Consider the following 16,761-nt stretch of genomic DNA (forward strand, 5'->3'; position numbering starts at 1 on the left):
TTCTCTAACACGACGTTTTTGCCTTTCGTCTTCATTTGATGATTATCTTAAGTTGTTGCGAGTGTGTGAAGGAAATGTTTCAACTAAGTTCAACTATCTGCTATTAATGCCTTTTAACACATCCATAATGGGACACATACATAATCCCCTTGCCACCCACATATGGTTGGGTTTGATTTGCTAGGGTGGTAATGCTAGCCCTTAATTGGGAGTGGGTGGAGGGCATTTTCCTCTAGGTTTGCAATTGAATCTTTGGAGCTGTAATGACACAAATACAAAGTTGTCGAGCCTTAACTCTAACAAAAGCTGTAATGCAAGCCCCCCCTTTCACCTGCCTCCTCCTCCTATTCCCTTCTACTCTCTAATCTCACTTCTGCTATCTTAAAATCCGATGAGAACCAATTGCCTTTTATAAGATTAAATCTTAGCGCTAAGTTTGGAGCCCTAACCGTTAAATGGAAACAACTAGCAGTTTCTGTTAATACCTAAACCAAAAATGTCTTAATTTATCATTATCTTCGACTTCTATTAGTATATTTGAAACTAGTGTTGAGATGATAATATTCATCTCTGGGCTTATGCAACTAAAATTGGAACGCTACATGAGAATATTGAAATACAGGTTTTTAGTACAATTATTGTCTGCAAGTTTTTAAGGGTTCATATTCTAGGGTTAAGGGCACAACGCGTTTACTAAAATTACATATATGAGGACAATATGTACTAAGGTATTGATAGAAATATGGAATATCTAGATGAGATGCAAAGATTGGGCGAAAAAATAAGGGAAAAATAAACTAAATAAAACTTTCAGCTCTACTCCACCTCCACTTCCTATTTCCTAGCAATTTGGCTCAAAGTCTACATAATTTAGACTGCTTTGTATTTATATATTTATGTTACCTAAATACATCATCTTGAATTACGCATACATTGTGTTAAGCTAAACTAAAAAAAAAAAAGATTACTTCAAAAACAAAAACAAGTCAATGATGACCCTCCATAAATTTGTCTATATAAGTCACAGTTAAAGTTGCAAAAATAAGAGATTGAATATTACTTGTAAATAATCAAACGAACATAATGAGTTTAGAAACTACTAAAGGTATTAAGGAAATAATAATAACAACTACTAAATTTATAGACTAATATATTCCCAAAAAGTTAAAAATTAAGTGATAAATATTTTTGTTTAAAATTTCTTTTGATGATTTGTTAAATTCAATGAAGTCAATTGAAGTGAAAATTTAAATATCCAAATGGTTTTAATAAAAAAAAATTACAATTTTTCATGTTGCTTTGGTAGTGTAAAAAACGCGCTGGATGGTCCTTGACCTTTTATTGCCACGCGTCAACCAATAGTAAATATTTTTATATAAAACAAACCAAAAAAAGGAAAAAACTCCAAAACTATGGGTCGTTTCGTGTTGATCACTGCCCATTTTCCTTTCACGAGGATCGCGCATTCCAGAGACATTCAGCCGTCGCGAGCCGAGTCAAAGGTTTAAAACCCCCCTTCCTAATCATCTCTTCTGACTTGGGTGAAATATCTTTCTCAACTACCACCAACTATACACGCATTCTGTACCCAATTCCTTCCTCTCCAACCATTACAGGCGTTGTTAAGCCCGGTGCGATCGCAGGTAAAGAAAACTGCATCTCCTCCGTTCTTTTTGCAACTCCTTCTAGCATTGGTTTGGGAGAAAGTTAGCTGCTCATTATAATTTTCGATTTTCTCGCTAAATCTATTTCTGGGAATCGATTTTACATTTTAAGTTCGTTTTGTATTGGTTTTCCTTCAACGTTCTGTTTTTATTTCTATGGAATTCATCATACACATGCATATATAACTCTGCCAATGTTGTTCTGTTCGTTTCGTTCTAGAGAGAATGAGGAAGCTGTTTCCTTGTCCCGACAGTTGTGAATTTTAACTGTTCTATTGCTCGCACAGAAAAAAGATTTTCTCCCTCATATCTGCCGTTTTTGATTTGTAGTCAATTGTTGGTGCTCTTGCCCAAGGACTAGGGTCTTGCTAGTTAATCAATCTGTTTTGCTGTGCTCTTTTTTGTTTTTTCGATTTTATGATTAAAATTGATAAATAAATCTGGATTCTAGATCCCAAATTTGTCCTACATCACCAACCAAAGTGAGACTGGAGTGATTCACCGTCAAGCTTGTTAAGTGGATCTACTCTCACATAGATTTCATCAATTTTTGTGTGTGTGTTTTTTTTTGGAATAACAAAAGATGATTTCAACCAAATAGAAGAAATGTACAAAAAAGGAGAATAAGCAATTCTCCTATACAAAAAACAAAGGAACAATAAGATTTCTACATAAAACCCTTGATTTTTGAAGGTCCCTTTGCAATAGATAGTTGGTGTTTATTAAGAACAACCAACCAAATAAAAGCCTTGATTTTTTAAGGAACTTTGGCCTTCCAAATACTTTAATGGAGTGGAAAGGACATAGAAGCACTAGTGAAATGTTCAACAAAAAATTTGCAAGAATGAATCCCAAAAGAATCAAGGGACCAAGAATGACAATCCCACCTAAAGGAAGGAAGAGTCCAGAAGAAAATTCTCCAACAACAATGATAAAAAAGGAAGTTCCAAGTTATGCGAAAATGAATCCCAAGAAGATGTATGACCATTAAATATCAAAAAGGAAGAAATATCATCACCCTATACTAGTCTATCACTAGCCGTTGCAGTTCTAAACAGATTGTTGGAGTTTCTAAAGGGTTGGATTGGTCGACCTATGGACTAGTTGATCGTTCGTATTGGGATGGACCAGTTGACTAGTCTACCGGTCTAGGGTGACCTAGTCGACTGCCCAACTTTCTATTTAAGCACAACAAATATCATTCTTTCTTTTCCAAGTAGAGAGCCCAGAAAGTCTTCTATTTTGTTTGATATTCTTGGTTGTGAGTTAATAGGATGGGAGTTAGTATTTTGATGAATTAAAATTGAGAATTGAACATGTTTGTTTTGCACCCCCCAATTTAATATCCATTTTCATATCTCTTCTTCTTCCTTTTTTTTTTCTTTCCCTTGCCTCTCCTATATGTTTCTCTTCCTATTTTTGCCCGAGGTAGCACCTATGCTGTTCTACTATTTTGTTCATTACCATTGATGCTCATCTTTTGCATTACCCCCTCTTCAAACCCCAATCATTGTAATTCGTAGAATATTGTGAGCTCTGCTAAATTTTGATGGTCATTCTTCACTTTTCTTATACCACCATTTAGATGAACTTTGTTTCCTCCAGGACTAGATAACTATAGTCCCATCTTATCCAATAGTTATTGGGCTTCTAGAGCCTTTCCGTTATTTTTCTCCATAGTATTGGGCAAAATCTCATTTGTACACTGTTGTTAGTCCATCTTTATAAATAAGAACTTCGTCCAAACATTCAGTTGGAGATGGTGACAGATGTGATATATTCTCAAGCAAGATTAGACACATACCCATCTTTTTCCCGAAACCAATAACAAAAAGTCATCAAAGACAAACTCATTGGTGACTTCACTCTCATTATTTGACATACCTCCCCATTGTTTTTCTCCTGATCTTTACTAGCTTCCATTTGTATCCCCATTTTGAATAGTAACATTTGGCTGCATGTCTTTTCGACGAGAATAAACCTTATTGCCCCTAGCCTTATGATAACTATTTCCCTTATCACTACGAATGACACCAAGCTTAACATGAACATCATCCCCACATGCTTCCCGATCCTTCGTTATCCATCCCCCATCAACAAATATTGATTGACAGTCTCTCATCACGACAACATTTCTTACCCATTAAGGAAGCAAAAACATCAACTAAACTCCCATAATTGCATAAACCAGTTTTAGCTTTTACTGCAACATGCTATCCAAGACCCATCACCCCTTTTTGTGATGAAGATGTAGCCAACTATTCCTCCAATTGCAGAATGACCTTATTAGGGTGGCTTGAACTCCCATTCATCTACAAGCCTTGAGAAGTTTGAGGATAACACCATTTTTCAAAGAGCTAAACCCTTTTTTAACTTCAAGGAACCAACTTTGAACTGGCATGGATTGGACTAAACTAGGGTTAGCAACGGTTCAATTCAACCCCTTACTAAAAGGTGAGAAAACTACACAACCCACACTTGAACTTGAGACCTCAACTTACGTTGAGGCTATGAGTTACCACTATTCCTACTCTACTTTTTTTTGGGTTCAATTTCCAAGCTAATAATGCATATACCATTACTATATAAATTTGCATAAACACACACACACACACACATATAGTGATGTGTACACACCAAGTTAAGTAAAATGGAGATTCACTCCAATCCTAAGGTTGAGCAAAGGTGTTCATCGTGATTCACCTTGATTCTTTTGAGGTTTGTATCCTTAATCTTGATGAAAAAGGATGAGTTCTGGTAAGTTTTTAGATTGATGGCAATGTTGTGTGCTGGAAGTCGAGGCCTTGAGGTGGGTCGGAGGGATTGGTTCTCATAGTAGTGGGAGGATATGTTAGAAATTGCAGTTGGATGGGAGGGGCAGATTCCTTTGCCTAGAGAAGGCTGTCAAAGGAGGGAAAATACAAAATTTACGTATCACTGAGGGAGAAAAGAGTTTAGGATGTTGAGCCTTCCTCGTTGCTCCTATGGATTTATCAATTGGGTTATGACTAGTTTGTTGATAATGTGAATCATAGTTTCCGTTATGCTGATTGTGAATCCGCAAGCATTCAAAGGCCTGCCGTGTAGGGGGATTAGGTGAGCTTCTTTCAGAGGCTTTCAGTGGGGTGTTCTCTTGCCGACGTACTTTAGGGTGTTCTGATGACTAGGTGGAGGATCTCCGGTAAACTATGATGGAAAGGGTTTGAAAGGGGGGTTCCTTGGCTAATATTGCTTAGTTTTATTTTTTTTTTTTATTTATTTTTTCTTTATAATATATACTTTTTGTTATTTGGTGGACTTTTTGCCTCCGTACGTTGCTCCTTATCTTCTTTTCTTATTAAAAATTTTTTTCCTAATTTTTCTATTGAACCCTCATGATCTGCCGGCAAACAGCTTTTCAATTCAGAATTTAAACTTTTAAATGGGCTACCAACCTCCAGCAATCTTGAGCCTTTAGCTCGTGGGCGTTCTTGGTATGGACCAAGTATTTTTATTTATAAGTGGGTTGTGAACAAAAAGAAACTTAGTCCCACTAAGTTGGTAGTCTTGAGCCCACGAAAGAAAAATGTTTGACCTCTCTAAATTAGATGAGATGAGCAACATTGGTGGTGAGGTTGTTGGAGTGGCTAAAGGTGGATCTCCTTTGGCAAGGGAGGGGCCGTTGTTGTGACTTGTGAGGGAAGTGCAGGACTTAGAAGAAAATAGGGGAGTTTGGCATAATGATTAGCATTAAAAAATTTCCCCATCGAGGGAGATTGCTCTTCCATAGAGAAGGACCTAGCAAATGATTGGAGAAAGAAAACTTGTGTCAATAATGCTTTCGTAATTTTGTTATTTGATCATAGGAAGGAACCAAGGGGTATGGATAATGTCAAAACAGAGGATGATTGTTCTTTTGATTATAAACATGAGCTGATCACTTTGTGTGAATTCGAGAAAGGCTTGTTGGTTGACCAATTGAGAGCAGATTTTGTTCCTAAAGGGGAGGATATTCTGTCACAGTTATGGGGTGGCATAGGCATTGATTTTGAGGATCTTATGCTTCTGAAAGAACAATAGCTTGAGGAAGGCTGTTGAAGTCATTGTCCTAATATGATCTCTAAGGTTGCATAAAAGGGTTAAGGCTTTTCTAAGCACTAGGATAAGAATTAGTTGTTAAGGGATCTTTGGTCCCTATCCCTAAGTATAATCCTAATTTGGTGGACACCATTGTACGTCCTTTTTAAAAAAAATGTAGCCTTCCCTTTCCTATTTAGTCCTATTGTTACTCATGATGTTTTATGCTAAGGGAGGGAGGGTCTTTGTGGGGGAGATGCGTATGGTTTTAAGCTAAGAGAGACAAAGAGACTATAGAGAGCCACAAAAACTCCTTGATGACTTGTGTTTAAAATTAGTGAGCCAAGAGGCAAGGGTGAGGATGAGTCTTAAAACGTATAAGAAGAGGAAGAAGAAGGTTTAGAAAGAATTGAAAAAATTAGTTTCATCAACTAATTATGTGGGAGGCAAGGGTGTAGGGAAGAGAGGTAAAAGAGTTAGATTATGAAGATTTTTATTTGGAGTGCGAGAGACCTAGGAGACTCAAGGAAGAGGAGCTGGAACTTTGTGGAAAAGATTTTTGTGAGGAAGGGGTTTGGAGAGAGATGGTGAAGATGGGTGAAAGGTTGTATGTCTATGTGAATTTTGTGGTGATGATGAATGGTGAGCCTAAATCTTGGTTTAGGGCCATGAGGGGATTAGGCAAAGGGATCCTTTTTCTTCATTTTCATTTGTGTTAGTGGCTGATGTTTTGAGTAGGATGGTTGATAAGGTGGTGGATTAGGACTGCAAATGAGTCGAGCCGCTCGTGAGCTACTTGGTGCTGGACTCTATAGTAGCTCGTTCGAACTCGTTTATTAAGTTAAATGAGCCAGGCTCGAGCTCAAATTTCGAGCTCGTCAACTAAACGAGTCGAACTTGAGCTAGTTCATACTTGACTTGTTAGGCTTGCGAGCTCGAGCCGGCTCGTTTAGCAACTCATGAACTAGCTCAACATTGAGCTCGTGAACTAGCTCGTTATTAGGCTCATGAACAAAATCAATATAAATCACATTAAATATTTGATTTATATTTTTTACTTTAAAATATATTTTTCTCAAATTATATTTATTATTTATCAATTAATTTAATTAATTAGTGGCTTGATTTGTTTATTAGTTTGAAATGAGTTTTAGTCGAGCCAAGTTTGAGCTGAGTTCGAGCTCGGCTTGGCTTGTTTATATATGAAATGAGCTTTAGTTGAATTGAGCTCGAGCTGAGCTCGAGTTATATATATGCTAAACGAGCCGAGCTCAAACAAAAAATTTTAAACTTGAGTTGAGCTTGAGCTCGGCTCGAGCTTGCTTATAAATAAATGCGTAGAGCTATGGCTCGGCTCGTTTGCAGGCCTGTGGTTGATAGAGTTTTAGTAAAAGGTCTAGGAGTGGGTAGGGAGATCATGGTGTCAAACCTTTAGTTTGCGGATGATACTATCTTTTTCCTAGAGGATCATAAGCCTTTCTTCCTAAATATATTGGGGCTTCTTCAAACTTGTGAAAGGGTGTTGGGGCTTAAGATTAATGTGGGAGAGACTTGTATCATGGCTATTAATGTGCTTGCAAATAGTGCTAGGGCATTAGCCTTGGTGATGTGGTGTGTTGACTTGGGGTGGCAATTGCCCTATCTAGGGTTCCTTTGGGGGGTAATCCTAAATCAGTTGTCCGGATTTGGTGGTGGAGAGAGTGTCCAAGCGTTTAGATGGGTGGAAGTGGGCCCTTTTTTCTTTGGGAGGGAGGATTACTCTAATTAGGCTTGTCTTTCTAGTATTTTGTTGTGTGTGTGTGTGTGTGGCTTTTTTTTTTTCCTATTTTAAAAATTCCAATAGGAGTCAATAGCAAGATAGAGAGAATTATGAGAGACTTTCTTTAGTTAAGGGTAGGGGGTTTTAATTATCATTTGGTTAGTTGAGAGGTGGGTTGTAGGACTAAGAGGGAGAGTGGTTTGGGTCTTGGAAATTTGGTGTCTACGAACACAACTTTTCTAGCTAAATGGCTTTGGAAGTACCTGCTAGAGGTTCCTTCCTTGTGGCATAAAGTTATTGAAAGTAAATTTGGACTTGAGGGGAATAAGTGGGATACTAATTTGACTTCTAGATGTTCTTCGGAAAGCTTGTGAAAAGTGATTTCCCATATGTACCCTCTCTTTATTCCCGATAACAAATTTGTTTTGGGTAAGGGCTGTAATATCCGTTTTTTGAAAGACCTTTGGTTGGGGAATGTTCTTTTTTCCACCTCTTTTCCTCGCCTATTTTGCTTGTGCTCAAGGCAAAATAATCCCATTTCATCTTTTAGTATAGACCCAGGCGGTCCTTTACTGTCTTGGGATTTTCACTTTAGGAGAGCCTTGAATGATAGGGAAACTATTTAGTTATCTTCTTTGTTGGTTATGTTGAATTACTGTAGAGTATCTTCTGAAGATGATAGTCCATCTTGGTTGTTGGATTCTTCAGGTGTTTATTCTTGTAAGTCTTTCTTTGAATTCTTGGTTGGTACCAATTTCTCCTTTCCAGTCTGCAAAGTTATTTGGAAGGTCAAAATCCCCTCTAAAATCAAAATGTTTCTTTGGTAGGTTGTGCTTTAATAGGATAAATACTAATGACTTGCCACAGATGAGGAGACCTTTAAAGCCTCCTCTCTTGATATATGCATTGATTTGTTTTGATTGTTCAAAATCTGTTTCACACCTTTTCTTGCATTGCGATTTTGCTTGGAAGGTGTGGAACAAGCTATTCAATTATTTTGGAGAAAGCTAGGTTTGTCCTAGAACAGTGGAGGAGTTCTTGGCAATATCTTTTGTGGGGTTTGGTAGGAAGAAGGAAGGAATTGCAATATGGAATGGTGCTTTATTTGGAGTCTTTTGGGGCTTGTGGTGGGAATGTAACTTGTGTATATTTTCAAGGAAAAAGTTACCATATTGGTTGGTGTGGGAAAAGGTTCTTTCTATGGCTTCTTTATGGTGTGTGGGCAATGGAAATTTCAAGGGGATGTGTATTGCAAATGTTCAGTGTGATTGGCAGTCTCTTCTTTGGGCGTGCTGATTTACTTTTGCTGTCTTTTACATTTTGTGTATATTTTTTTTGCCTGAAGATTCCCAGATTTTGTTAAGGAGATGTCTTCTCTGCTGATTGTACATTAGTGAAAGGAAAAGATGGGGGAATTTATATGGCAGAATGGAGATCAATTTTGGGCTTTGATTCCAAATGATGACTGTATCAAGGATTTGCAGCCATGAAAGAATGTGTAGGAGAGGAGAAGGGAAGAAGGCAGAAGAGAGAGAGAGGAGATACAAGGGGAATCAAACAACTTTTCAAATTCAAATTCAACAACCACCTTCTACATGACTTTCACATGCTATTTATAAGAAAGACTCTAACACGTGAAATTACACATATACTCCTAAAACTGGAAGAGATTGCAAACCCCTAAATTACACAAATATTACAAACAAGCTGCCAAATTCACATAATCCTATACTTATTAAACTAAACGTGCAATTAACTAATAACTAAACCCAACAACCTATAGACCCAATTCTTTTGAATTATTCTCCAACAAGGATCTTCCCAAGGTCTGCTTCTTGTCGTACATCACATGGCAGTCCATCCATCATCTTCATGCAACCATCCTCCATAGAAACCCTAGCCACATGGCCCACATCTGAACTGAAGTGCAAAGGATTAATGGCCAATGATGCATAGTCGGGCCTGGTGATCTGCATTGCATCTTCACACCGCTGATGAATCTTTTTACTTCCCACTGTGACAACCTTGCTCCACACAAATGAGTGTTGTTCCTGAATCCTTAGCCACCATATTAAATTCCTGCACAAACCTTAACTACCCTTCCTTTTTTTCCCCCTCTTTTACTTGCTGTAAGCTAGACCCAATTCTAAGTCAAAGTTAAGAATACTTTTATTTTGAAGTAATTTTAAGAAAAAATTATGGGTAATTTAGTCCAAACAAATGTTTTGCTCTTGGGTGTTGACATACATCTGTACAGTTTTTAAAAATTATAATATAGATTTTTATTTTTGGTTGGTTCCAGGGGAAGACAAAGGGAGGGAAAGTGTTTGGAGGCAACTTTGTTCTTACCATTTAGTGGGGACCTCTTGCATCATTCATCATTACTCAATAGATCTAAGTTTCTTTGTTAATCTCAGCTTGCACTGATAAGGTAATCACTGATGTTTGACGTGTACAGGCCCTGTGTGATGAAGATGCTATTATATGCTGAAATGATCTTGGGCTGATTATTTATTTTATTGGTATATCATCATGGTTTCAGCCTCTCACTATCTTGATTTAGCTTTAGAAATATGTTGATGGACATTTGCGTCGTATCTCACATTGTTTGCAAAGTGTTTAGAAATGTACTGTCAAGTTGTTTTCTTACATGTTTTCTGTTTGTAAAATTATTACTTTTTAGCTTTTACCTTTCAAAATGTCACTGAAATATTCTGTCAATATCAATCAGACCTGAAGTAAGTTATTTCTTCTTTATCTTCAAGTGTGCATTTGCAAAATAGCAGTGACTTGGCTTAGATTCACTTGTGCAGTTCACTAGCTGGGTTGTATTGTGTTGCTGATATTTAGTGAAGTTCTCAGCTATTGTCTGGCTACATTATGAGAAACGGAACTCAGATGGTGGGTGAATGTTCTAGCTCGACTTCCTTAAGCAGCCAGCAGGATGTTGAGGATGACCAGATGATTGCTGTTGTTCTCTCAGAAGAGTTTGCTGAGGTAGATGGTGCAATTGCTAGACGCCTTTCCAATCTGGCATCTGTTCCTGTAAGATACTTGATTATTCTTAATGCTTTAATTTATGAAATTTTTTATTTTGATTTGTAGAGTCAGTCCTTTTTTTTTTTGGTGTAATTCTTTTTAGTGCTCAACACTTTTTTTGGTACTAAAACTAAAAGGCTTTTTCCACATATTCTTTTCTAATATTGATGAAAAACTATTGTTACATAAGTGTAGGTTATTGCTAAGTTGCAATTAAGGAGATTTAGACGTTCAAATATCATTTAGAATTTATTTTTTTTGACTTCTTCTTTTTCCACCTAGTTTCTTCCTCTCCCTTGGATGAAAGCATGGTTGTTATTTGTTAGAAGAAAATATGTTATTTGAGTGAGAATGGTTGGAATACCAGTGTTAGTTTAAGATCTTCTTTGGAGATTCCATGGAGATCTATCTCTTAGATCCCTTGTTCATTCTTCACACTAAATTTATGCTGGAGAGGGGTTCTCAAATTTGTTTTTGGAAAGATGGTTGGGAAATGATGTCTTATCCGCATTTTTTCCTTGTCTCTTCTGATTGAGCTTAGAGCAGCATAGCGTGATTTCCTTCTTTGCGGTTGATTCGGTTAGCCCTTTGGTCTCTTGGAATTTCCATTTCAGGAGGTCGTCTTTATTGAATAATTGTCATCTTTCTTCAAATAGGGATGTTTGGTCTCGGTCTTTGGATTATTCGAGGGTTTATTCTTACAAATCATATTTTGAGTTCTTGATCCATTCGAATTTTTTTTTCCCTCTATATTCATATATTTGGAAGGCCAAAGTACCCTCACAAGGTAATACTTTTATCTGGTTGGTTGTGCTTAATAAAATCAGTACCAATAACTTGTTGCAGATCAGGAGACCTTTGAAGGCTCTATCTACTGATGTTTGTGTGCATTATTTGAATTCTGAAACAGCATCTCATTTTTTTTTTTTGTTCTTTGCATTGTGATTTTGCTTGGAGGATTTGGAATAAGTTATTTGGTGTTTTGGGAGTTGGGTGTTTCCTGCGTTAGCGGAGGAATTGGTGGCTACTTCATTTGAGGGTTTTGGAAGGAGGGAAGATAGGGTTGTGTATTAGGGAAATGTGGTATTTTGGCAGTGTCGTGGGGATTATGGTTGGAGAGTAATGCATGATTTTTTTTTTTCGGGGAAAAAAAAATTGAAATGACAGCTGGTTTGGAAAAGATTCACTACTTTGCCTATTTATGGTGCATTGGTAATGGAGGATTGCTTGCGAATTATTCTGTGTGACAATATTTTGTTTGAAGATTTAGAAATCAGGGTTTTTATTTTTAAAATTAGTAAATTTAGATATTTTAAAAGTTTAGCTACTTTGGGTTTATTTGTGTATTTTAAGTACTTTCAGGATATTTTGTAATTACTTGTTTAGTTGGAGTTACTTTGTAAATATGTGTTAGTAGTAGTGGGTAAAAGTGCTGGAGATTTAAATTGTTGTACAATTATCATTTCGAATTCAGAATTACTGCAGTTTCCCTCTTTCTCTCTCTCTCTCTCTCTCTCTCTGCAGGTTCTCCTTCCACTTCTTCTTCTTCTTCCTCCCCCATCTCTGTTCTGTTCTGCTTCCTCTTTCTGTCCTTTTCTCTCCCTGCTTATTCTTCTGTTCTGGTTCTTTGTCCTGCTGCATCTTCTTTCCTTCTCTTCTCATTCTCTTCCCTAATTCTCTCTAATCTCCCTTTATCGCTGAATTCTAATACTTGTCCTACATCAGTTGGGTTTGGGTTTTTTTAAGGGATTTTGCTTTTTGGAAGTTTAGTGAGATTGGAGTAATCTTTTGACTTGATTTTTCCTCTTCTTTCTTTGTCCTTTTTTTTAGTTTTTTCCTTCTGGTTTCTTCCAGAATTTTTTCCGGGAGATGTCTTTTTCTTCTTCTTTGTAAATTCTTCTCCTATTAATGAAATCTCTTCTTTTGCGGTAAAAAAAGTTATTTTAGTTATTTTAGAGTTAGAAACCCTAAACCCTAAAACCTAGACCCTAAATCCTCAAACCCTAAACCCTAAAACCCAAAACCTTTAAACCCTAAATCAGGTTTCTGTGAAGTTGATTAATCTGATGAAGTCACAGCCCTCTCTTACTCTCCTTTTCTCTCCCTTGTCAACGCTTAAAGTAGAGGTTTATTTTTTATTTATTTTTGGTTTGAGAGTTGTTTAGGGCATTTTAGGGCTCATTTAGTTTCTTCTTCTTCTCGTCGTCTCTAACCGTAAGTTCTCTCTTTTTTATTTCAGATTTACAACATGGTATTAGTGTTAGAAACCCTAAACCCTAAAACCTAAACTCTAAACCCCAAAATCCTAAACCCTAAATCCTAATACCCAAAACCCTAAACCCTAAATTCTGAATCAGGTTTCTGTGAAATTGATTAATCTGATGTAGTCCCAGCCCTCTCTTACCCTCCTTTTCTCTCCCTTGTCAACGCTTAAAGTAGATGTTTTTTTTTTTTTGTTGGTTTGAGAGTTGTTTAGGACTTTTTAGGGCCCGTTTAGTTGCGGAAAACATTTTTCATTTTCCATTTTTCAGTTTTTTGAAGAATTTAAATTTTTTTTTCCCATGTTTTAGTTTTTCAAGAGTTATAGTAAAAGGGTAGAAAATAAAGATTTGTTTAGATGTGCAAAACAAATTTTCATTTTTTATTTCTAGATTTCATAATAATTGAAAAAAGACAAGTTATTTTTTGAATTTATAAAAATTATATAAGGTAGCTATGTAGTATTTGGGATCATGAATTTTGAGGTTTGGATTTGTGTGGATTTGGAAGAAACCTAATACATAATCCCCATAAATTAAAGTCCAAGATCCGAATTCCATACTATATGCAAAGTAAGATCTATAAAATAATAAAAGATGTTTTCCAAATCTTGTATAAATTTGGAAAATTGGAAACAAGGTGGCATTTTTGTTACTATTTGAAAATTAGAAATGAAAAACAAAGCTATTTCCCTGGGCAAATACTGCCAAAACTTTTAATTGTTGTTCATTTATTTCATAGAAATGTTGTAAAAATAAAGAACTAGCTAACTTTTTTGCAATTTTTTTGGCAAACTAAAATAGAAAATGAAAGTTATTTTCCACAACTAAATAGGCTGTATCCTTCTCCTCTCAGCTGTGAGCCACTCTTGTGCGTGTTCTGTGGCTTGTGGTAGTTTGCTCATGTAAAGACAGCATCCTACTGTTTCCTGCAGACAGCTGCTGTTGCTGTTCTGATGCTTCATTTGACGGCTGGTCCAGTGATGATACTGTTATGATGCTGTAATTGCTGTTTTCATGCCTGCCTATGCTTCTAGCTGCTGCCAGGTTGGTTGTGAAGTGTCTGTGGTGTTCTGCTGTGATCTGCGCTGTTCTATGTGTTCAAAAGTGTGGTCTTCTTTGCTCTGTGTGCTCAATGGAAACTTTGACAGGAGTCATTTATGCCTGTGATTCCTCCTAGGATACTGTGTGGCTGTAGCTTCTGTTGAAGTTCTGGAACTTTTAAGATTTGGAGTGCTGTTCTGTGCTGCCTGATTTTGCAGAGTTGCTTTGTTATTTAATTGTGATACTGGTGTAAGCTGATTGTAATGTATAAGGGGTGGTTTTGAACTTTTGATGACCTCTACAAAGGGGGCTACGGTTAATGTACAGATCACGACTATCAAATTGGTAGGATCCTCCAACTACCTATTATGGTCTCGAGCAGTGCCTGTGTATATTAATGCAAAAGGGAAGTCCAAGTATTTGTTTGCATTCTCCTTTGTCTCCAAACTCCAAGGATAATGAAGATTGGATGGAAGAGAATGATATACTGCTAGTGTGGTTGTGGGATAGCATGGACCACAAATTTCTGCAGACACGATGTTTTATAGAACAGCCGAGGCTGTATGGGATGATCTTTGTGAAAGCTTTTCTTACAAGATAAAAATCAAACTCGTGTTTTGAACCTATATGAGAAGTTTTTCGAATATGAGCAAGAAGGTAGAGTACTCTTAACATTTTGAAGGGTATGTGGGAGGAACTCAACATCTATCAACTAGTTAGCACTAACGTTAAGATGATTAAGAGGCATAGAGCAGAGTTTTTGGCTGCTATTTTTTTTTTTTTGTTGGATTACGCACCGGGTTTCCACGTGTCCGTTTTATGGTCCACGTGACTAATCCCGCACCAATTTTTTGTCTGGGTTGAGTCTTGAGTTTCAATCCCCTTGTGATCTGATTCTTTACACTGAATCCATTCCATCCCCAAATCTCATATATGATAAAATCCAATGTGTCACCAAAGATGTCTAGTAGTTTCTTCTCAAGCTTCTTCCTATGATAGTTTAGCCATGGTTAGCACTACCACCAACTGTGGTAAGGAAGTGTTGGAGGACAAGGATGGGGCTTGGGAAGCGGCCATGGCAGAGGTAATGTATCAAGATGAGGAGTTCATTGTGGCAATTCCTGCGTTTGCACAGATTGTGGTAAGGAAAACAATATTGTTGACAATTGTTGGGATCTCTAATTCTCTATGGGAAACCCACTTGGGCCTATAAGTTTCTTGCTAAGGGTGATTCTATTGTTGAAACTTCAAATGCATATGGCCACTCCACTAGGGAGTTAAGTACATTATCTACCGTGTCTCAAGAGGAGTATAACAATCTTGTTTGCATGCTTCAACAACTCCGAAGTCTTCTACATCTAGTACCACTTGGTCCATTTAAGCTTCTTGCCTTTTCATCCTCTTCACCCTAGTTATTGATTTTGGTGCGTCCTCTCATATGACAAGTAGTCCTAATTTATTTTAGTTCATGAAACCCACTAACTTACACTCTAAGGTTACTATTGCTGATGGCTTAGTTACACTAGTTTTTGGTTGTCGCAATATTCTCTTGTTTCCTTCTATGCCTCTCTCCTCTGTGTTAAATGGGCCTAAATTTCCTTTGAACTTGTTATGAGTTAGTTAATTAACAAAATCTCATAACTATTATGTGACCCTTTCTTCTAATTGTGTTATTCAAGATCTTCAGATGAAGAAGAAGGTTGGTGGAGGGCTTGAGGATGACTTGTACTATTTTGATGATGGTGGTAGTAGATCTAGTTCATGTCATATCGCTTCCGTAATTTCTACACATGGTGTTTCTCATGATTAGTTCCATGCTCGTTTGGGTCATTCATCTCTTCAAAAACTACAAGTTTTTCTATGTTCAAGTATGTTTCTTGTTTTGAATTTTTTGCGTATTAGTTGGGAAAGCTTGTTAGGACATCTTTTCCTTCTAGAATCAAGTTTCGTAATAAATCATTTTTTCCTCTTATTCATTCAAGTATTTGGGATCTATGTAGAGTAAAAAAGTTTGACTAGTCATCAATATCTTGTGTCTTTTGTCGATGATTCTTCGCATATGACTGGGATCTATTTGTTAAAAGACTGGGTCTGCATTTTGAATGTGTTTACTCAATTCTACCAGGAAATAAAAACTCAATTTGGCACTAGCATTCAATTTTTTTGATCTAATAGTGCACTTGAATTTGTTCAAAATAGGATTTTGTCTTTTTGCTAGTGCAAAGAGATTATTTATCAAACATCAGGTATGCATACCCCCTATCAGAATGGAATCATTGAAAAAAAAAAAATTAGATATTCACTTGACATAGCACTATGTCTATACTCCTTTATATGCATGTTCCAAGAACCTTTTGGGTTGATGCTCTTCTTAACCCATATTTTGCTCAATATGATACCCTCCATTGCTCTAGGAATACAGTCCCTTCACCATCATGTAACCAGAAACATCCATGTTCTCTATTGTGCCTCGTGTCTTTGGGTGTAGATGTTTTGTTCATGTTACACATACTGGTTAGGACAAGCTCTCTCCTTGTTATATATGTCTTTATCGTGTACCCAAGAGCTCAGAAAGGTTATAAATGTTATGTTCCTTATTGTCACAAGAAATATGTCAGTGAAATCGTCACCTTTTTTGAAGGAACACTTTATTTCTTGTGTAAGGTCCTCCTTGGATAAATGTGTTTTGAGTCCATCAATAATTTATGATCCCTCCTTGTGTGTTGATACTCCTATTCCTACTATTTTTTCTCTCTAGAAATCTTCTACTCTTCCAAATGCAATAGTTAGTGACTCAAAGAAACAACTGAGGGTTTATGGACAGTGGAAAGCAAGCACATACATCACTGCTACCATGCAGCCACCTCTTTTGCCCATCACTATTCTGACTTTTGGTTTTGGAGATCCATCCCAATGTAACTTGGATTTGCCCATTGCTGAC

The 16,761-nt window shown here is 36.8% G+C and overlaps 1 protein-coding gene across 13 annotated transcripts in view; it reads left to right on the forward strand.

The window, feature by feature from the left end:
• Positions 1-1,404: 1,404 nt before the first annotated feature.
• LOC131167889 (OVARIAN TUMOR DOMAIN-containing deubiquitinating enzyme 12) overlaps positions 1,405-16,761 on the forward strand; it is a 70,986-nt gene continuing 55,629 nt past the window's right edge. For 2 of the 13 annotated variants that reach the window (XM_058126932.1, XM_058126936.1), the window contains exons 1-3: positions 1,427-1,643; positions 9,782-9,910; positions 10,342-10,524. In XM_058126932.1, the coding sequence (XP_057982915.1) occupies positions 10,360-10,524 (165 nt within the window). In that variant the 5' untranslated portion in view covers positions 1,427-1,643; positions 9,782-9,910; positions 10,342-10,359. Of the gene's footprint in view, positions 1,644-9,781; positions 9,911-9,937; positions 10,002-10,292; positions 10,525-16,761 lie in introns of all 13 variants that reach the window. The other 11 variants (XM_058126931.1, XM_058126934.1, XM_058126939.1 and 8 more) reach the window with 10 other exon arrangements.

The sequence above is a fragment of the Malania oleifera genome, chromosome 11 (genome assembly GCF_029873635.1).
Source record: "Malania oleifera isolate guangnan ecotype guangnan chromosome 11, ASM2987363v1, whole genome shotgun sequence".
Lineage (NCBI taxonomy): Eukaryota > Viridiplantae > Streptophyta > Magnoliopsida > Santalales > Ximeniaceae > Malania > Malania oleifera.